Source organism: Acinonyx jubatus, chromosome D1 (genome assembly GCF_027475565.1).
Source record: "Acinonyx jubatus isolate Ajub_Pintada_27869175 chromosome D1, VMU_Ajub_asm_v1.0, whole genome shotgun sequence".
Lineage (NCBI taxonomy): Eukaryota > Metazoa > Chordata > Mammalia > Carnivora > Felidae > Acinonyx > Acinonyx jubatus.
Window position 1 is genome coordinate 103,656,699 of NC_069390.1, and position 21,942 is coordinate 103,678,640.

At 47.8% G+C, this 21,942-nt stretch overlaps 1 protein-coding gene across 2 annotated transcripts; it reads right to left on the reverse strand.

Annotated features, from left to right (window-relative positions):
• Positions 1 to 27: 27 nt before the first annotated feature.
• On the reverse strand, positions 28 to 20,283 carry LAYN (layilin). Of its 2 annotated transcripts, XM_027036473.2 has the most exons (8): positions 19,932 to 20,283; positions 19,260 to 19,283; positions 16,670 to 16,967; positions 10,591 to 10,748; positions 6,152 to 6,184; positions 5,450 to 5,533; positions 3,254 to 3,350; positions 28 to 754 (listed from the first exon to the last, which is right to left on the reverse strand). In XM_027036473.2, the coding sequence occupies exons 1-8, from the start codon at positions 20,014 to 20,016 to the stop codon at positions 391 to 393; spliced, it is 1,143 nt and encodes a 380-aa protein (XP_026892274.1). In that variant the 5' UTR covers positions 20,017 to 20,283; the 3' UTR covers positions 28 to 390. The 2 variants fall into 2 exon arrangements, with proteins under 2 accessions (XP_026892274.1, XP_026892275.1); XM_027036474.2 differs by lacking the exon at positions 19,260 to 19,283 and having other exon boundaries at positions 19,932 to 20,282.
• Between the last annotated feature and the right edge of the window lie 1,659 nt (positions 20,284 to 21,942).

The following is a 21,942-nucleotide window of genomic DNA, read 5'->3' on the forward strand; positions in this document are numbered from 1 at the left end:
ATATATATATATATATATAAAACAGAGCAGAGCGAGAAAACCAGAACCCAGAGATGGCTTTCCCAAGTCCCACAGCCTCAAACTTATCCCTGCCAGGGAAGTCACTCTCCCTTGAAAGTCAGATAGAACCAGTCGATTGACATTTCTTTTCTACTATGTGCCTGACCGTGGGCAAGGTGCTTTCTCATAAGGCTGATCTGGGTGAGGAGCTGGGGTTGGGGATTTGGCCAAACTTGGGGATCCAACAGGGGCTAACCGGGGGTCACATGCTTACCCCCAAGACCCGAACTGAGCATTTTCATACACATTCTCTTTTCCTCACAGAAAATAGGAGAGTTTTGCTCCTCTTTTCGTTCCCATTTCCATTTGTTCAAGTGTTTTTCATGTGCCCTAATAACCATATATTTCATTTTCCACCCATCCAGACTCCTTGCTCCTCCCCGTTCGGTCTGAGGAGAACTCGTAAATGTCATTGGTCACAAAGCCACTCTCCACGCTCGCCAGAGTCACGAATCCACTTTCGGATGGGTTCACGGCCATGTTGTCATAGTCACAAGACAGGTCATCGGGAGTGGCTTCTCCCGAACACACTCGGAATGAAATGTTCTTCAGGTCTGGCCGGGTCTCAGCCAAATCGGCTTCACTTTGTTTTCGAATGATGTTGTAAACCTCTAGGTCTGGGCTGTTCCCCGCATGAGGAGAGGGCCAGATGGTGTGCTGCTCCTTCGTGCTGGGGCCTGGCTGCTCCCCTTTCCTAGGAGGAGACAAAAGCAGGGCCAAGTATTTTAGACAAGGGGACTGAGAATATCCCCGTGTCTCCTGTTCAGGCAGGAGAAAGCCAGCCTGGGCAATCACTACACTGTCTTTCTCACCTACCGAAACTTACAGGTCAGGGCTTCGGGGTGGGGTGAGGTGGGGTAACAAAACGGGAAGTGTTGTATTCAAAGCGATTGTGTAGCTATCGTTCACTGCTGCAAGAGCATAGAACGAGGTGGTTATCCTGGGATCCTCAGAGCTCCCAGTGGGGTCCATGGATAGAATTGGATGGGGAAAAATATCACATTAAAAAAAACTCATCTCCAAGTGAAAGTGAGCCTGTCCTTCAATTCTGAATGTAGGCAACAAACTAGAGTAGAATTAGTAGTACCTTTGACTCGATCACCAACAGAAATCACAGGTTATTTTCATATCACATCACAGTTGCCATAGAGGCCTTAAAATATTTTACACTCATCTCTGTTTCAAAATTATGGTAATCATATCCACTACTAGATAAGGAAGCATTAATAAAGAAATGCATGTATTACCAGATCACAATCATTTTTGGAAATATTTTGCTAAACTGTTATATCAGTATAATGGCTTCCCTTGTAATCCAATATATTTTATTGTAATATATTTAAAGATATTGTTCTGGGAAGGAGTCCATAGGCTTCATTTGACTGTTACAGATGTCTGTGGCACACAAAAAAGGTAAAGCCCCCTGAGATAGACTCCAGCTTCAAAGCCACAATTCCCAAATCCTGGCGAGGTGTTAAATAGGTAGAGTAAGGAAGGGAAATTAAAACCAACCAACCAACCAACCAACCAACCAACCAACCAACCAAAACAAAACAAACAAAAACAACTGCGGAGTTAACAGTTGGAAAATATATTTGTAACTTTTAACTGAATTCTCTTTTTAGATCAAAGAGAATCAATTAATAAAAATAATCATAGTAAGACCTAATATTTTTGAATGCTTACTATAAGCCCATTCTGCATGAATTAATCCTTCTAATGATCCTATAAGGAAGTTATTATTAAATGAAGCAGGTTCTACTTCTGACCCTTGAATGATGAAGGGGTTAGGGGTGCCAACCCCCCACACAGTTGAAAATCTTCATGTAACTTTTGACTCCCCGGCAAACTGAACCATTGATAGCCTACTGCCGACCTGAAGCCTTAATGATACTGTAAACAGTTGATTAACACATATTTTGCATGTTATATGTATTATGTATTGTTTCCTTACAATAAAGTAAGGGAGAGAAAAGAAAATGTTATTAAGAAAATCACAGGGCGCCTGGGTGGCTCAGTCGATTAAGCGTCCAACTTCAGCTCAGGTCATGATCTCATAGTTTGTGGGTTCAAGCCCCATGTTGGGCTCTGTGATGACAGCATGGAGCCCACTTGGGATTCTCTCTCTCCCTCTCTTCGTGCTCCTCCCCTGCTTGTGCTTGTGATCTCTCTCTCTCTCTCAAAAATAAATAAACATTAAAAAAAAGAAAGTGATAAAGAAGAAAAAAAAAACATTTACAGTACTATACTGTATTTACTGGAAAAAACCCCACAACATGTATAAGTGGACCCACACAGTTCAGAACCTTGTTGTTATAGGGTCAACTCTGCATTGATATCTTACTCATTCACCTTAAAATAGTCATCAAAGGGAGTCAAATCTTAAAGTCCAATCAAGACTATAAACTTAAAAAGTCAAATCTTAAACAAGTCAAAACTTAAAGCAAATACAAAGGTGTGCACAAGTCAAATCTTAAGCATTGGTATTTTACTAATTCATCTTAAAATGGTCATCAAAGGGAGCCAAATCTTAAACTGGACCTTAGTTTTTCTGTTGTAAAATGGGCATACTGGCCTTCTTCTATGTATGGCATGATGATGGGGAATAAAAAACCAACTGAGAATAGCTGTGGGTCCCTCAAAAATGGTGGCCCATGATTCATAAATAGAGGTCCTCTAGGCTACTTAGTGGAGCTATTTGGTAGCAATCTATAATTGTATATTGAATTAAAAGAAAGTCCATTTAAGAGACTGAGATATTTCATTTTTAATAAAGTGATTTCATTGCAGATGCTTGCCAGAAGGCTCTGGAACAGTCATATTTCAATGGCTCACTATTTATTCCTTCCCCCAACTAACAAACATTTTTGGAGTGAGAGTACTCATTCATGGAAGTACTGTGCTGAGTGATGTGTGTATACAAAGTAGGCAAATAACACAGTTTCACCCCTCAAGTGTGTAAAATCTTCCTTACACAAAAATGAAAGAATATAAGATCACTCTCTTAGTCACAACTAAGCACAAATGCTTAGTACTTCTGAATGTCCTGAGCCCATCGGAGAATATACTCTCAAATCTGCAATGGTGATTCTCTTGGAGCCGCTATGGCTTTTTAATGAAGTAAACAGAGCAATGTCCAAATCTCAAAGAGTCCAGAAGATACAAAGACTCACACAACGACAGTTTTACTTGCCTCCTTCTATAGATCCAAACCCAACACACAACTGTGATGACCACAAGGAGAAGGACGATGCTGGGGATTAGAATGTAAGCAAGATTTAAGGCAGCTTCTGAAAAGAAAATTGCATATTATCAGCATCAGTGGTTTTTACGTGCTTCAAAACAGGCTTAAAAAAGCATAATCAACATAGAGTATTTCAAAGAGCGCATTCCTGGAAGGAAATTGGTATACAGTTACCCAGTTGGCAAAGTCTTCTAGTTTCAATAAGTGAGTGTTTTCTACCTATCTTGTTATCCTAAGTAATAGAGAAAAGAAGTTTAAGTGTTGGAGTCTCTTGCAAAATATCAGAGAGGCATTTTTTGAATTAAATTTGTTTTTTTTCCCCAAAGGAAAGAGATACTCTCTTTTCTTGTCCTTCCTGTCCCTTAACAAAGCAGGGGCTGCTTGGGCAGTGTTGATGTCTTTGGCTCTCGGGACAGAAATGGTAGTTCCCAAGGTGGGGTGGGGAAGAGGGAGGGAAGAAGAATTGAGTCTCAGTGCTGTTACCAGGAAAGAGAAGGTCACATGAAGCCCATGAATCAGACTGTAACCTTCCAACAAATATGACTAAGACTAATTGGATCCAGTTGGGACCAAGAGCAGTGACTGTGGAGGACATTCAGAGGTCTGTTATCCCGACCTATCCTTTAAGACTTAGAACCAAAGAATTTTCTGTCATGGGGCTTGAGAGGAATCAAGAACTGGGGCCTGACCCCTTTCTTACTCCCACTGGTCCAAGGTTCCCAACCTTCTGGAAGCTGTTGCTTTGTTTTCCTGTGCGGCTGCAAACCTAACAACCACACAAACAAAGAGCCCAAAGCAAAACCCACTTTAAATGACGCCATAAAACTGATGAGCACTGAAAATGCCACCTACCTCTGTAGAGCCCTTTGTACTTTTTTCAAAGCATTTTAACACATTTTATCGGTTGTATAATAAAATTTGACCTTGCTTCTGGAAGAGAGGCCCTAAATCTTTGGAATTTTGCAGGTAATAGGGGTAACTTTATTATTCAGGAGCCCCTCCGACCATATCAGAGTTTATGCTGGTAAGATGTCTCAGGAAGGGGGCTCCTCGGGGGTCTCAGGACAGGAGGGGGCGTGAAGAGTGAGTTCAATTTCATGGCCAATGACCAAATCAATCATGCCTATGTAATGAACACGTTGATGTGCCAGGAGGGTGATTATGCATCCTGATGCCCCAGGGAGACGACACAGAAACTCCCCACATAGGACCCTCCCGGACCTTACCCTACCTGTTTCTTCAGCTGGCTGGTGGTGATCTGTATCCTTTACAATAAAATGCAGTCCTACGTATGGTATTTTCCTGAATTCTGTGAGTTGTTCTAGTGAGCTATCAAACCTGAGGGGGTTGTGGGCATCCTCTGGATTTGTAGCCAACTGACCAGAAGTGGGGGTGGCCTGGGGACCCCTGAACTTGTGACTGACGTCTGAAGTGACTTGCTGTAGACTGTGCCCTTAACGTGTGGGCTCTGTCCTAGCTTGGCGTGGCTAATGCCAGAACTGAACTGCAGTATTACAATATCCGATTTCATTTGACGGCCACAGTGAGGCTCTCGGATACGTGAGACACATGGTGTCACTTCCGTCACGCAGAGCATGAAAACTAAAGCGCAGAGAAATGAAGTGGTTTTTAAAAGTTTCCCAGCCACATAAAAACCCAGATCTCCCTCTTTGAGACTCCAGGTGAGAGCCCAGGTGGAAATTCCATCAGCGCTCCCAGTTATCACCCCCCTTTTCTCTGATCCTTCTTGATTCCAGTTGTGAAATGTTTGTGTCCATTTCCTCTATTTGTTTCACAAGTGAATGTCAAGGTCGGACTTGTTGGCTTCACGGCCTGGGTTTTTCCCCTTTGTTCCTCTACAGCCATTCTCTCGGTACCCCGCCCCCACCCACAACTGCTGGGCGTCCTCCAGCCCTATCTATCCTCATCCTCAGGCAGGCATTTCACCTCCTGGCCGACTAATCTCCCCCTGTGGTTTCACTACAAACCCCAAAACTTCGTGCACTTTCTGCAAAGTCACAGATGCCCTGTCTAGTTCATTTTTTAAGTGGTTACAGGACAGAACAAAGTAGAAAGTGTAACCTTGGTCATCTGTGATCGGGAGAGTCCCATCATCTATTTCCCCCAGAAGAGTTGGGTCCATACCTTTGTTTCCTTTAAAAGTCTCTCTGGCATCTTCTTTCCCTGTGTCTTCTGGAAGCATGGGTGTTGCTGGCTCTGTTCCTTCACCTGGAGACAGACACACCAACTTGAGACCCCAGAGAAAAGGCCTCATAATCCAGATAGTCTCTGAGGGTGGCCAGGTTGTGGGTGGGATCCCCCAAAAAGAGGAGCAGTTTGACTTGGGCCATTTAAAAGCATAGAAAAGTTAAGGGTTGAGTTTGCCGGCCTACAGGTTTAACTGCCTTCATCTTCCTAGGGAGATCTTTGCTGCCAAGAATCATGTACTGAAATGGACAGCAGGCAGTTGGCGTCAAGGCACATAAGATACAGAGGTGCCAAAGGGAAGGGCCAATGACTCACTTCTAGGAGCATAAATTATCCGTTTGGCTCACTTCTTTTCTCATTAGATGGAATTATTCCTCTCAGATTGTCAGTAATGACAAGTCACATCCCAAAGTGAATTTGTGGTTGTTGCTTTTCAGCTTTGGGAGAAATCGGCAACACCAGGGAGACATTAATGAACTACTCGACAGGGCTGCACGCGGCATCTACCTCTCCGAGAGGCATGACTTAACACTCGCGCTCTTTCTGTTGGAAAATCTGGTCTAAAGAACCTATGGTTCTAAACCCATAAAGGGGGCCTGTGAAACAGTCCAAATGAACCCAACTCAAATGATAGCTTACCTCCAGGCTTTGTAGAAGGAGCTGTTGGCTTCTCTGTGGCAGAAAGAAACAAATATGAAAATAATAAGTAAATTTCCATGCCATCTGAATGAAACTGGCCAAATCATGGCATCCACTTATTTACTCAGTCTTCCGATAAACTTTATTTTGTGTTACTCAATGCTAGGAACTGGGTTAGCAAGCCAAAATAATCACTTTTTCACCAAGACTAGCCTTCCCCCAGCTTTACTTGGGTATTTTTAAAAAAGTATTTTAAAATTTTATTTATTTCATTAAGTTTATTTTTGAGAGAGAAAGAGGAGGGGAGGAGGGACAGAGAGAGAGAGAGAGATAGAGAGAGAGAGAGAGTCCCAAGCAGCCTCTTCGCTGTCAGCACAGAGCCTGATGCAGGCAGTCATGACCGTAAGATTATGACCTGGGCTGAAATCAAGGGTCAGACGTAACTGACTGAGCTACCCAGGCACCCCAAAGTATTTTAAAATTTTAAATATGGGAATTTCCAAATATAAACAAGAATAGAAAGGCTGGTATAATGAACTTCTATGTACCATCACCCAACATATGGCTAATCCAGTTTCAACAGTAATCCCTATCCCTCCCCAGCTACACTCAGGCCTCAATTTTAAAACAATCTAAAAAAAAAGAAGAAGAAAAGCAAAGAAAAGAAAAAGCAATCCAAGACATTTTAACAACTCTCACTAGGGATGTTTTAGAGGGTAACAAACACGATGTTCAAGCAGTGGAAGTGGTTGTAGGGGGGTAGGTAAGCAGACCACTGCCAGCCCCAACGCAGACATTGGTGATCCAGAACCTGAGTCATTCAAAATGTTGCAAAGAGCCTCAGGACAATCAGGTTGCACAGAACATCTACACTGAATACTTTTACCTTTGGCTGAGAGTGTGTGACCCTCAGGTACTGGTAGTAAATCTCTCATGCTAATCAGATGCTCTGGCATTCATAGGGATGGGGTCCTTAAGGGTGTGATTTCGGAATTCACAGTCCTAAGCCCAGGATGCCAAGGCCATTCTGAAGTTTCATTCAGAAAGGAAACTTTTAATCATCTTCCTGTAAGTGTGTGTGCAATGCAAATCCATTCATTTATTTAAAAAAAAAACACTTATATAGTTCCTGCTATATGATAGAAACATCATGTTCTAAGTGTTTTATAAAAACAAACATGATTTACCCTGATAACAGCCTAATGAGGTGGTTGCTCTTACTACGGTGATTTTGTACACGAGGTGCCTGAGGTACAGGGAGAGTAAATAACTTATCCGAATCTCATAGCTATTGAGTAGCTGAACTGGGATTTGACCCAAACGACTCAAGTGAAAATTAAAATTGCAAGGGCACAAACTCAGCTAGGTACTGGAGACGCAACAGCAAACGAGAAGAGTCCTTACGCTCTCTGGGATGGCCATAGCATATGGAAACACAGGATGATATTAACAAATACTAATTTGTGACATTACATGATAATACATAGTGTATTCAAGAACATCACATGATGTATTCATTTTCTTGTCCCTCCATGGTCCCATCCACGGTGCAAAACTGCATTAAACATGGCACAACACGAACGCAGCATTCCATCACTTCCTACGATGTATCTGCAACGCACTGCCTCAGATGATTTGTCTCTCATTTTCACTGGATACACCTACGCCTTTCGCACACCTCAGACGTAAGCCAGAGTTCAGCCCTGGCTAGCGTGCCACCTGCTCTACGTGGTCATGCTGACTAGTTTTAGATGTTATTCAACCAGTCTCATGCTACTCTGGCATAATAGATGGTGTGCCTTCCTGTTGGGACCGCCCTGGACGACCTTCCCCTAGCCCATCAGGTGCAGGGATTCATTGCTCCAAAGTGCATGTTTCCAGACCTCATGTCAATCAGGTAGTGAAAGGCAGAAACTTATAAATAGGCAGTTAAAATACTGTGCGTGTGAGGTGCTCTGATCCTCCCAGGAGGAACACCTAACTTGGTTTTGAGGGGCCCTTGGGAGGTTTCCCAGAGGAGATTTCTTTTTAACTTCTTATTTTGAAAAAATGCAGATTTATGAAAATTTGCTAGGATACTACAAGGAATACCCATATAGCCTTCACCCATAAGTTACAATTTTATCATATTTCATTTATTTAATTATTCTGTCTCTCTGTATCTCTCTATGTCTATCTATATTCTTACTTATACCTACATATACACCCACATATGTACAAAGAACACATACAGGACATATGCATATGTGGGGGGGGTTCTCTTACATAACCACAGTAACAGTGATCAGAACCAAGATATTGTCATTGATAGTCTATTACCTAATCTATGCACCTTATGCAAATTCTGCCAATTGTCCTAAAGCTGCGCTTTATACAAAACCATCATCATCCTCCAGGATCCAATTCACAATCACCCGTTGCACTTAGTCTTCTGAGAGGTGATGTTCAACGTGAACCCCAAAGGCGAGGATGAGTTGTCTGGGAAAGGGGAGGAGTGTTTCAAGCACAGGGAACAGCAGTCAAGAGCTCTTGGGCAACTTCACAGAGTGCAGAGGGGAATTGGGGGGGGGGGTGGGTGGACAGCCTCACAACGTGCACAGGGGAATGGGGGAGTGGAGGTGAAGAGAGCTGCTCGTGCAGCTTCTTGTATGGCTAAGGTGCGTGAACTCATCCTGCAGATGGGTGGCCACATAAAGACAACGTGTTAGTTTTTCTCCACGTGCTCACCTCCCTCTGCCAGATCTAGTCTGCCCTCCTCTGTGTCCCAGGAGGCTGACGTCTATGCACTGTGTTATTGGGACTCCCTTGCCTTTTCACTTCTGACTGGGCTTAGCTGATGGGAGGCAGAGGCAGGAGAGCAGAGAGAGGTCCCAGGCTTTACTCCCCAGGCTCCCTTCCTGCATCACCACCACGGTTTGACAGTCGCTGCATTTTATGGTTATGGCTTCTGGTGGGTGGCTCCTATTCCATGACTCCAAGCTCATGGGAGCTCGGGGTTCTGCTAAAACCATTCTCTCCACTTGCTCCTTTGGGCTCAGGGGTAGTAACAGCGTCCTACTGTGGCTAATCCCTGGGCACCTCACCGTCTCTTTCTCTTTGCCACACTTCTGTAAATATCCTTTTATTATACTCTCCTCATTAATCCTGTACATCTTTTTTTTTAATCTTTTTCCTGTCAGGACTCGGTGTCATTCGAGTAATAGCAAAAGCAACAAAGAATAGTGTGTATATATATGAATATTATATTATGAATATTTCATATATGTACATACATGTACATATATGCACATATATGTATATATGTATGTATATGTATATATACGCATATACACATATACACATATATACACGCTAGGTTCAAAATCCAAAAATTAAAAGGTATGAAAAGAACTTTTAAAATCTCACCTTTCCTTCAAAAAATGTTTAAAAATTACAACATTTTAAACCACAGAGCTGATAGGACAATTAACAGAGCGATGGAAAGTTTTGCTTTCACTGCTCTAAAGAGGCAACTTGCTAAGCCAGCCCCGTCTCAGCCACCTCCCTGCCTGAGTCAGCTCTGTGTGGCAGGAAGGGCCAGGTCTCTGTGGGGAGGAGTTCACCTGGGGTGGGGTGGAGGTGGGGGAGAGAGAGGAAAAACACCTTAAGCAGCAAAAACCAGAGCAAGAGCATAGTCCAATTCAAAGAGTTTAGAATGACAGGATTATTCTCACCAGGAAAGGTGAGGGCTGGGACCCAGCTGTTGGCTTTAGGGATCTGAGAAACTTCAGGGACAGATAAAAAAAATCACGAAAGTTTAGATCTAAGCCAGTTATGGTGGGGGAGTTTGGGAAACCCCAGGAGAGTGAGACTGCAGGCTTATAGCCAATTTGAAAACCTTAACAGACCTAGAAGCCAACGCCAGGTGAATCTGCAAGGTGGTTTAAGCCTGCTCCTCAAGGTGACCGCTATCTGTCCAAGGCCAGTGAAATCGGTGTACTCCATTATCTACCTCCTCGGGTCATTATTCTGTTTCCTTAAAGCCCCAGAAAATAATGTCACATGGCTGTTAGAAGACTTGCAGGAACAATGGCCAGCTTCCTTTCATATTTCTTTTTTTCCAAGTTCCTACAGCCAACCTCACATGTGGAAAGAATAAGAATTTGTCCACTTAGAGGGCTTTTTGTTTCCTGAACTTGTCATGATTCTCGCTTTGTCAGACATAAATTAGACCCCTTCTTTTCTTCATCCCTTCTCCTTAGCATCAGACACTCCTCTCCTTTGCTAGAAGTACTCCTCCACGAGGAACTGTCACTGCATTCCCCAGTGTTCAACACCGCTGGCATTCCCAACAAGCTTTCTCAGAGACCACATAACAAATTCTGGGAACTAGCAGCTGCTTATGAAGTAAGAGAGGCAGCTGGGGATTCAGCCACATGACTTGGGGAAGGATTCATTACCATCAGAATATTTGCAAATGAAATTGTTCTTCATGTTGCATTGGTCGTCATTCCACTGGAACATGTAGCGGCCCCCGATGCCAGCAGGTGCCGATGGCTGATGGTACATGACCACGCAGACCTCGCTGCCGCAAGAAGGCTCATCCACGTACCAGTTCCTGCAGGAAAGGGGTCAACAATGGAGACAATTGGAGAAGGAAGCCCCAGACTTTTCCCATCGAGTTCCAGTGAACCATGGACGTAGGATTCTGCGTCAGGAGACAGTAACGCAGGGAGGAATTGAAGTGTTGCCAGTACGTAGAACCACGTGCTTTCTAAGATGGACATCACAACCAATCATCTGACAGTTGCCACAGGCTCTCTGCGGGGAGGAATATATTACCATATGATGTCTGCAAAGCAATTATGAGAAGAAGCAGTCTGGGATGATCTTATTGCTTGCTTTTTGCGAACCGGCTTTTGTTTCTCTTTGTTGTAGAAATCAGACGCACTGACAAGAGGCATGGCTCCTCTCAGCCAGAGCTTGCCTCGCTCATATCTCTTTATGCTTTTCAACCGTCATAACTGCCTTTCTAGCCCTAGGAGGTAGAGGGAAAATTCGAGCACCTGAGCAAGACTTTCCAAAATGGAGAGGCTGTCAAGGCAGGTGAGGGGGTAGGGACAGAGCAGAGGGCCCACCTAGTCTAATTTCAGCTTTTATCTTGTTTTCCCTTCATCAGGCGGATGAGCCCCTCCTTCAGCCTCTGCTGCCACATTTCTTGCCTTTGTCTTCCTAGCTCCGTTAGCAGCCTGAGCTCCACTATCCTGTGGTACTTGGAATTAAATGGTGCCGCCACCCAGTTGAGTATATGGGTCCCATTGTAGGGCCTTGGATTCCACAGAGAGTCTGAATGCTGTGAGCACTCACTGCATGCAGTGATTCAGGGCTGGGTTTTATAGTCTGCGTGGTTACCCACCTGAGCTGCTTCCTTCTGAGGCCCCGATCTCACCCTCATGCTCAGATTATTTAGCTGGGCCCTGCTGCTTTGCCTGGACCTTGTCAGAGCCCCTCCTTAAGAGGCAGCTGAGAGACAGGTCTCCTTGCAGCACCTCAGTACGGCTCTGCTCGAGGGCTGTGTTGCCCTCCACCAAAGGGAAGGTCCTTTGCTATGCCTACGGGGTTGAATTTGCCTGGACAATAACTGAACTTGCAGCACTATTTGGACAATGTGCCTGGGCAGTTGGGGGCCCTGACTTGGGCTGGGCTCTACCCCATTAGTTACCTCCAGGCCATTTTCCAACCCAGTTGGTGGACCTCCTAACTTGACTTGCCTTGTTCTCTTCCCCACTGGCCTTATGGCTTTATGTTATTTCATTTCACTGATGATGGAATGGGTGGAATTTTATGCCTGGCACCTGGTTTGTGGACTTGAGCCAGGTCTCAGGCTTGGAATTCACTGATAGAAGAAGAGGCCAGGTCGTCAGGAGGAAGGACCCTGCAACGCCATGGTTGGTACACATGGGGATAATTTTCCTGTTCTCCCAAAGGTGCCTATGGCCATTTAGTAGAGTAACCATACACTGGGGGAAAGGAGATCCCCAAATGTCATCAGGACTGTTGGGCACAGGATGCAAGGTGACATTGATATTCAAAGACTTGAAACATCATCAAGACTACCCATTAGAGTGGGAGCATATTGAGCCCAGGTATTGAGTAGAGCTCTGGCCCAGGACCAGCTCACAGTGGGACCCACCCAGCAGTCATTTACCAGTCTGCAGATATATGACTTGAACAGCCATAATTGGTAGTTGGTATAGTCCCACGTTGGTTCCTTAGCCTATGAGGTAAGAGCTGTAATAGTGGACAAGGTCAAGTAGAAGCTTCTGAGACTTTGCTTTTCCCCAACATCTCCAAAGCAGTAAATAAAAAAACCAGTATCTTACCGAGGGGAAGATCACAGAAAATGGTACCACCATTCTAGACAATGCGAGGGTGTTATTCGCCATCGTACCTTTATTTAATTCACTAGTCCGGCTCCTACAAAAACCAGATGGATCCTGAAGGATGACACTAGAATAGCATAAATACAACTAAGTAGGAGCCTCAATTACAGCTTCTGTGCCATCTACGGTGTCTTTGCTAGAGCAGGTTAACTTGCCCTTGGGTACCCACAATACAGATCTGGTAAACACAATATTTTCCACCAGAAAGAGAATAAAAAACCATTTGCATTCACTTGGAATGGACAACAATACACATTTGTCATCTTGCCTGAGAACTATATTAATTTTCCAACCCTCCGTCATAATGTGGTATGAAGAGATTTGGACTACCTACACATTTTGCAGAAAATCACACTGGTCTGCTATATTTCTGACATCATGCTAATTGAACCAGAAGAGCTTAGGAAGACTCATGTGCTCCAGAGGATTACATGTCAACGCTATGAAGATTCAAGAGCTTGCCACTTCCATGAAAATGTGTAGGTTTCTAGTGATCTAGGGAATTCCAGATCATCCCTTTCATATTAAAGGACAAATATTGCATCTTGAAGCATCTTAGAATAATGTGAAGTAGGAAGCGTAACACCTTTGGGTGCTGGAGACAGCATACTTCACACTTGGACAGACAGCTCTGGCCCATATATCAGCTGACACGAAAGACGGCCAGCTTTGAGTGAGGTCAAGAGCAGAAAAAGGACCCTGAAGCAGGTCTAGGCTGTAGTGCAAGCAGACTTATTATGTAGCAGATCCTATTAGCAGAGGTATCCAGATGGGAAAAATAATGCCACACAGAATTTGTAACAAGCCCCAATGCGAGAATCACAATGTAAACCCCTAGGATTCTATAGCAAGGTCATGTCTTCTGAAACGGAGAGATAATCACCTTTTGCAAAGCAGCTCCTGGCTTGCTACTAGGCAGGGAGCACCAAGAGACCGTGCAATTCAACTTACCCATTGTGAGTGAGGTACTATCGGACACACCCAGTCCTGGGATGGGAAGGCCCAGAATCAATATATATTCAGGACCAAAGGGCACTGTATGAGCACGTAGAGCAGGCTGCCATAGCCTCTAGCACTGTCATTCCAAAGACTCTCCATCAGCTTACACCAATAGCTGCATAAGGGAACCCCTTATGACTAGTTGATAGAGGTGCCTGAGTTCGGTTCATGGATAGATCAGCCAAGAATGTGAGTACAATTCCAAATGGACGGCTGCTGCACTACAACCCCACTCAGAGTTGGCCTTGAAAGACCGAGTGGTAATGGGACATCCTCCCATTGGCCAGAGCTTAGATGGTATACTTAGTCAACTACCTGGCACAGAAAGAGAAGTTACTGGAGGTCAGAATATATAGGGACTCAGGGGTAAGGCACAGCACTTGGCCAGCTGATCAGGAGTCTAAAAGGAGAAAGAGGGGAAGTTTGGGGATAGGGAACTCTCAGCTAGGGAGATGTGAACAGACATACGGGAATAGGCATGAAGTATGAGGATCTATCACACGTTAAAACCCGGCAGAAAGCCTCTAGCACTGAAGAGGCACTAAACGACCAGGGAGACAAACGACTCGGCCCGTTGATGTCAGCTAGCCTGGTATCAGCTGCCTTGGGGCCGGCACAACAGACACTCACTACAGTAGCCGTGGTGGCAGGGATGGAGGCTATGCATGGGTTCAACAGTACCCACTCCCACTCACCAAGGCTGATCTAGCTACTGCCAAACATTGACCCTTCCAGCAACGGAGACCAAAGCTAAGTCCCTAAAGGAACACCAATCCTAGAACACCAGCCTGGCGTTCGGTGGCAAGTTGACTGCACTGGACTCCTTCCATCCTGAAAGGGGCAAGGATTCACTTTGACAGGGATAGACGTACAACCTGGGTACGGGGTTGCCTTTCCTGCCGCAGGGCCTCAGTCAGCACCGCTATCCAGAGCTTACGTAGTATTAGATCTACCAGGACACAATCCCAAATGACACCTCATTGGACCATGGGACCTACTTTATAGCAAAGGAGGTGTGGCAGGGGCTCGTTGCTGGGGCATTTACTAGTCATATGACATGTTGCAGCATCTGGAAGTTGCCAGCCTGACAGAATGATGGACGACACAGCTGAAGCACTAGCTTAGAGGCAATACTTTTGCAGGGAGGCAGGATCATCCTCCAAAACATCCTCCAAGGCTCAAGTATCATACCGTGTCCCCAAGAGCAAGAACACATGGATCTGGGAGCCAGGGGGTGGAAACAGGAGGAGGCTTGCTTACCATCACTGGTAGTGACCCTCTGGGGAATCCGTGCTTCTTGTCTCTGCAATGCTGGGCTCTGTGGGTTTTAGATGTCCCAGGACCCAAAGGGGAAATACTTCCCCCAGGAGATCTAGGAAAAGTCTTTTTTTTTTTTTAATATTTATTTATTTTTGGGAGAGTGCAATGGGGGGACAGGCAAAGAGAGGGGCCAGAGGATCTAAAGCAGGCTCTGTGCTGACAGGCTAACAGCAGCGAGCCTGATGTGGACCTCGAACTTACAAATCGCGAGATCATGACCTGAGCCGAAGGTGGACGCTCAACCGACTGAGCCACCCAGACACCCCTGGAAAAGTCTTATTAAACTAGGAGTGATGGCTGCCACTTGGGCAAGAGGAGCAGTGATTACCTTTGTAGGAGGAAACGGGCCCCCATTGCAGGAGGATGTAGCTATGCTATCACCTATCCTGGGCAGGGAGAAATGTTTGGCATCCAGGTTGTCTCCTTGGGTTCCTGTGGGTATTCACACACCCATTTTGGATGGCAGATGTAAAAGTGCAGTCACTCCAGCCTCAGAAGTGCACATTGACTGGGGCTTCACATTCCTCAGGGCTGAGGGTCTGGGTCCCTGCCACGAGGTAAGCCATGGAGGTTCCCTGAGCAGAGAGAGAGGGGAATCTGGGCTGCAGTAGAGGAGGGAGGTCACTGAGTATCAGCTGTGGCCCTGGGACTAGCGACAGTGATGGGAAGTACAGTTCATCCTAAGAACTTGCCTTTTTCAAGTTTCTCCCAGGAAGAGAGGCCCAGAACCCTGTAGGGGCTACTCCTACTCCTGGAAGGTGTGGATGTGGTCAGCACAATGGGTAGACTTTGATAGAGGATGATCAGCTGTCTTAAATGTAACAGGTAAAATCATGTATTTTAACCTGCATTCTTTGTTTTTTTTTTTGGGGGGGGGGGTTAGGGGAGGGGCAGAGGGAGATGGAGAGAGAGAATCTTAAGCAGGCTCCACGCCCAGCTCAGGGCTCGATTCCATGAGATCATGAATGACCTGAGCTGAAATCAAGAGTCAGACGCTTAACCGACTGAGCCACCCAGGCTCCTCTAATCCGCATTCTTTTGACTGATCATGAGTTCAAACTTTTTTCCCCCATGTGACTGTTCACCAGTTAGATTTTCTATTTTTCAACGGTCTGCTCAGGTCTTTGGCCTCTTTATATTTTGGGCTTTTACTGACTTACAGAAATTCTTAGCGTGTTAATGACTTCTATAAACTCTTTATCTAGTAACACTGTAGTTTGTTACACTTTTCCAGTCTATATCTGCCTCTTGACTTTGCTATCTTTTGATGTTTATCCATGTCACTGCATTTCTCAGGGAGGGACCGTGGCAAAGCCATGGTGCCAGGGTGCGGTGTGAAATCAGTAAGTCCTGGTGCTGTGGGTTTACAAGGGCCCTCCAAAATGCAGGATCCCTCAAGTCCCCTCTTGGTCCATCTGGGCCCTGTGGTCGGGAGCCCTATATTGAGTCTTAGCTCCACAGACCTTCAATTTCACATTGGGGTTCTAATCCAAAAGGCTGGACAGCCAGAACCATTTCACTTCAAGCATCACCTGCTATTAAAACAACGCTTCCGGGCCACGGCCACCTGGACAGAGCTCTTGGGACATGAGTTGGGCACAGATCCCACCACCTTCACCACACTGCTTTGGTCAGTGGCTGCTCTGGTGCTGTCCCCTCAGGGTTCTGCCTGGCTGGGTCTTCTCCTCTTCCCCACTGACCTGGCACCATGGATTCAGCCCAATCCCTTTCTGAGTTACGTCAAGTGAGTTGGCTGCCGTGGATTCCACACACTTACCTGAATGTTGACGTGCTGCCATCGGTCCAAGCATAAAGGTCCTGGCAGGCTGTGCCATTGCTCTGTTTCTCCTCACGCCTCCTGAGCCCGATCCAGAAATCGCCGTCAGACGCCAGGAGGTTTTCAATGAACTTTTCTATCAGTCTCTGCTCATCCTCAGACTCGATGCTCACCAGCTGGCCTCCATCCCTCCTGCAGGCTGCCTTGGCTTCCTCAAAGTTCAGTCTTCGAGAAGCGTCGTGGAAGTAAATGACTTTATAGCAAGGCTTCTGTGTCCCTCCCCGGCAGACCGGCTGCCCTAGAGAAAATAGAAGCCAACCTATTTCAGGACTCCCCGAAGTATACCAGGGCATGGGAATGGAGCTATCCCTGGGCAGGGATTCTGATTACTCATCGGTGGACTGTGTAATGTCATTTAGCTTCTCAGAGCAAATTAACACCCCTTCCGGCATGGAGATGCAGTGATGTAAACCCTGACGCTTATATTGTGTAAGAACTCCACGTTTCGTTCGTCCCATTACAGATTCTTGAAAAGCAGACATTGTTGACTCTCCTTTAGAACACAGGTAGATGAAGATTTATGGTTTCACCCCAAGCCACACATCTAACACTGGCACATCCTCGGGAAGCCTCAGGGGATAGTGTGGTTCAGCGTGAGCTACCTCTGTTTGGTGCTTCCTTCAGGTAAGAGAGGTATTCTGAAGTTGGGTGTGGGCTCCTCTATCCTGGAACCCTCTGCCTAGGTAGTAGGACTGAGATGTCACCCAGGCTGTGGTGTGAGCGGAAGCTAAGAGCATCAGGTCGGTGCGGGTTGTCTGTTGTTGAACTTGCCTCAAGACACAGCTAAGTTGTACTGAATTCCTACCATGTGGCATGAACTACGCTGAGGGCTTTTGCATTTACATATGTTATCTCACTGAACTCTCCTGATCATCCTGTGCTGTAGATTTGCTTATGCCCCATTTTACAGATGGGAAAACGGAGGCTCAGAGACATTAAATAATTTGGCTAAAGTCACATAGCTATCAGTATCTTCACTGGAGTCGGAAGGCCATTCTGGTTACAGAGTCAAGCCCATAACCATCGAACTATGCTGCCCAGTGCCCACGCCACCGCAGTTTCAGGCTGCACTGGGAGCCTATGTGATGTGTGGTATCTGACCAACACGAGAAGGACTGAGCACCACCTCAGACAAATGTGTGGGATTCTACTGAGGAGGAACAACACCCCACCCTAGCTTGCGTTTGGGTGCCTGAAGCCTTGCTGCACTGGAACTTTGTTCGACCAGCATGTACTGAGTGTCCACTCTGTGCCTGGCACTGTGCTAGGGCCTGGGAATACAGATACAAATACGAGCTCCTAGCCTGCAGAAGCACACAGCGTATGTTTCTGGACCCAAGCGTACAAGTGAAAACCACATTTCAACAAGGGGAGTCCCTCGCAATGTCAGAGCCAGACTGTGGGCTGTGGGTGTGAATTTCTACCACAGACAGAAGGATGAAGGATTCTGGTTTGGGAGCCTCTTCCCAGCCCTCAAGGAACGTTCTCATCTTCCTAATTTGTTTTGCAGCCGTGCAGCGAACAGAGAGCTTTCGTTATTCCCAATAGCGTCCAGAATATGGGGCAAAGGCTACACTTAACGGCATTTTCAGCGCTAAATGGGAAGGGAGCACATACAGATAACCCAGAAGACTCCTGCGAATTCTTGTTTCTATTGCTTCTTTTACCGCTTTTGTAAGGACATCCTCAATAAGCAACAAGTTATAAGAGTTTTGCATCTTCTCCCTTTTCTTTGTTATTCTTCTGTTATTGCTAGAACTCTAAGAGGACTGGCACATTAGCAAATTAGGAGGCCTCAAAAGCAAGACATTTCGCACTAAGAAGGTGTTCCAGGGAGGGTGAGGGCAGAGAGGCTGTGGCTGGAATGCTGCCTGGAGAGGATATCGGCCCAGCCCAGCTCTTGTGATTCTTTAAAGGTGGCTCCAAATGAGGGGGCGGACGGAAAATGAGCCCCAGGGACCTACAACCTGGCCACAGCATGACAGAAACTGGAGTTGAATTTACTGGCAGTCCCCACTTTTCTGCCCTTGGTTTACCAAGGGAAAAAATAACACCTTAAACGAATTTCCTGGATGGGCCAGCCTGGCTCCTCAGCGCAAGTCAGCGGGTGAGTGCCAGACAGAGAGCCAGAGCTGGAAGGATGCCTGAGGCGCATCTGGTTCCCCTGCCTTCAGGAAGTGTCTCTCTCTTCTCTTTTGCAGGAAGGGGAAGGGCGAGGGCTTCTGTTCCCCACGACCTAGGACAAAGCCTATGCAGCCCTGATCCAGGCAGCTTTATTCAGATGCACTCCCACCCCCCACCTTCTGCCACCAGGCAGTCCACCCCCATCCTGAAACCAACTGCGGGTCCTTTCCATCGGCTCCGCAAGCAGGGATAACGCAGTGGCGGCTGCAATTCTCAGCCACCCTCTACGGCCAATCTGTCGGCGCCCGGGAGACCTGAGAAAGGGGCACGGACATTCTCTCCGCCCCCCCCCCCCACCCCCGACATGCAGAACAAACGCAAGAGGCTAGAAGCCAGATCACTGTACCTCCTCTGAGGTCCAAGTCCGAGGCTGCAGTGGCACGACAGGAGGAAGGAAGCAGACAGTCATTCCCCTGAGTCAGGCGGGGCTTGTCCCGCGCTAACTAGGGTTCTTTCCCGATCTCTAAGCGCTCTGGTTCCAGAGCTGGATCTGGCCATCCTCCCCCCACCGCGCCCCCCATCACCCCGAGAAGAGACTAGAGGTGCCAGGCTGGGTGCCCCGCGCACAGCCGATCCAGAATCCCCACTGTACCCGCCGTCTCCAGGAGCAAGAGATCTCCCCAGTGGGCTGGAGGAGAGTTGGTGAGCCCGGCCAGCGCCGGGGTCCTGGCAACTATTGGGCTGCACTCAGAAGGGGGGCCGAGGGGGCACCTCCTGGGGCAGATTTGCGCCCCCACCTCCCGCCTATGTCCCCCACCGCCCGGAACTCAGGGCGGGGAACGGCCTTTGGGGGTTCCGGGATACCCAGGGACTCGCGCTGGTCTTAGCCGCTGGGCTAAGCAAGCCGGGCGCGCAGGAGGGCTGGGTCCACCAGCGGGGCGGGGACGCCCCCAGCCCCTGCAGTGGGCCGGAGGAGAGGCGCCGCCGCCTCGAAGACGGCCAGCAGCAGGTGGAGTGCAGGCGGTGCCTCTGCGGAACCGGACCTGGAACCAGCCCCCGCCCCAGCGCGCTCACTCACCGCTTAGCAGGCGACCGGTGGCGCCCCGGGGCCCCGCCAGCAGCGCGGCCAACAGCATGGCTTGCAGCGCGGCTCCCGGCTGCATGGCTCGGCTCGGGTGCGCCCTCGTTCGCCGCGGCGCCTCGGCGGTGGAGCGGAGGGACCCGCAGCTGCGTGCACGGAAACCGCAAAGGCGGCGGCGGCGGCGGCAGCATCTCCCGAGGACCCACGGAGCCGGCACCCGAAGGAGGCGGGGAGGGCGCGGAGCCAGCGCACCGCCCCCCGCCCCTTGGGACGTCACCGAGCCCGCCCCCCGACGGCCTCCTCCGGAGAGCTCAGTGCCAAAGACCCGGCTGGCCGGAGAGGAGCGAGCCGGGGAGCGGAGACCGCTCCCCGCTCCCACCCCCATCCCCCCCCGCCGGCCCCGCCCCGAGCTGCCCACGGAGATCCTGCGTTTGCCCAGGGCGCAGGGCCGAGGACCGTCCCAGTCTGGTTTATCGGAAATCTGATGAAGAGAGCACTGTGGCTAAGATCACGACCGCATCTCAACCCCACGCCCGGGAGACTTGGCCAGATTCACCCAGCGCCCTAGGCTCTGCAGTGTGGCCCAGTGGGACAGGCGAGGCACCGAAAACCTCCCTGGGGCTGCGTAGGCTGCAGTCCGGGTGCTCAGGGCTACCCCCGAGAGAGGAAGGGTGGGTGCAGAGAACAGATGCTCAAGTGGGCAGTGTGCCAGTGGTCGGACAAGTTACGGGGCAGAGTGGATAATGTCCAGAGGCGGTGGCTAAGTTGGAGTTCTGGCTGAGAAGAGTGTCGCTGCACCTGAAGCCAGTGAGTGTCCCTGAACCCAACCCCGGAAAAAATACCGCTCTTTGCAGAGCACCTGTTGAGGGTGGGGGCGGATAGTAGGAGAGGGAGGAGCCTCCCTAGGACAGAGCGATCCCTCTGTGAAGATTTCCTCACCAACTCAGCCTCGATGCGTGTGCTCCCTCTTCTAAACTGCGCAGTAGTCGTGTTTCACATTTGCTGCTTATAGTAAACAGTGTTTTCAAACGTACTCCAGTAACGAGGCGAGCCTCCTGTACCGAAACTAAAGTGCTACTAAGTGGCCGAAGGTGCTTCGGATTTCCTTGCCTTCTCCCCCGTGCAGCTGTGGAGCCATGCAGAAGCCCTGTGTTGGCCGCGGACTTCGGGTTTTGGTTTCAGCTGGAGCCACCGCAATTCTGGAGGAAAAGGACTGAATATAGCCCCTGGGTGGGTGGGTGTGGGTGTGGGTGGGAGGGAATCTATTTCAGTCTCAGCTGCTAATGTAAGGAAGCCCTACCACTGTAGAAAAAAGGGTCAGCAGGAGGAGGACTGACCTTTCATGGCAAGCTTATTTACAGCAGTCTTTATGTCTGAATTAGATCTCACATCCAACCTTCATCCTTTCTAGAAATTCCTGGTTCTCAAAATGAGGAGGGGACTGCTACCGTGAACAGCAGCGCTGGACGTGGCATCTGATATTCTGCTTTTCCTGAAAGTCTGTGTGGCCTTTGGCAGCTCCTTTGTCTAAGTATCAGTGAACTCCTGGTGTCACTAAAGGTTACCTTAAGAGATCTGAGAAGGTCTGACGGGGCAAACAGACATGTAAGTGTGCAGATACCAGGTTTTTAAATGTCCATTGAAAAGGATTTCTTTCCAGTATTACAGCATCTGTTACAACATAGGGGAGCTGTTATGTTGGCTCCAATAATTAAATTGTGCCCTGACTTCTCCCTTTGATGCTCTGGCCCTTGGTTCACATTGCCTTTGTTAAGGTACGTGGTCAGCCTAATGTGATAGATTACAACAGCAGCTCCGATTCTCCAGAGGCCCTGTGTCCACACCCTTCACCGTGTGACTTTGCACTTCTACTAAAGGGGCTGAGTGGATTTCCCTACCCCTTGTCTTTGTGTTTGACATGTGACTTCTCTGGCCAAAGGAATAAGTCAGAGGTTTCTGAACCTAGCCTGGAAAAGGCCTCGCATGTTTTTGTTTGTTCTTTTGTTTC

What these genes read in the sequence shown, in the direction of transcription:
- LAYN (XM_027036473.2), bottom strand. Translation starts at nt 20,016, where the DNA reads ATGCAGCCGGGAGCCGCGCTGCAAGCCATGCTGTTGGCCGCGCTGCTG. An exon ending in GGACTTGGACCTCAGAGGAG is followed by an intron (nt 16,968 to 19,259) that starts GTACAGTGATCT and finishes TATTTTCTCTAG; the next exon opens with GGCAGCCGGTCTGCCGGGGA. An exon ending in GGCAGCACGTCAACATTCAG is followed by an intron (nt 10,749 to 16,669) that starts GTAAGTGTGTGG and finishes CCTTTCCTGCAG; the next exon opens with GAACTGGTACGTGGATGAGC.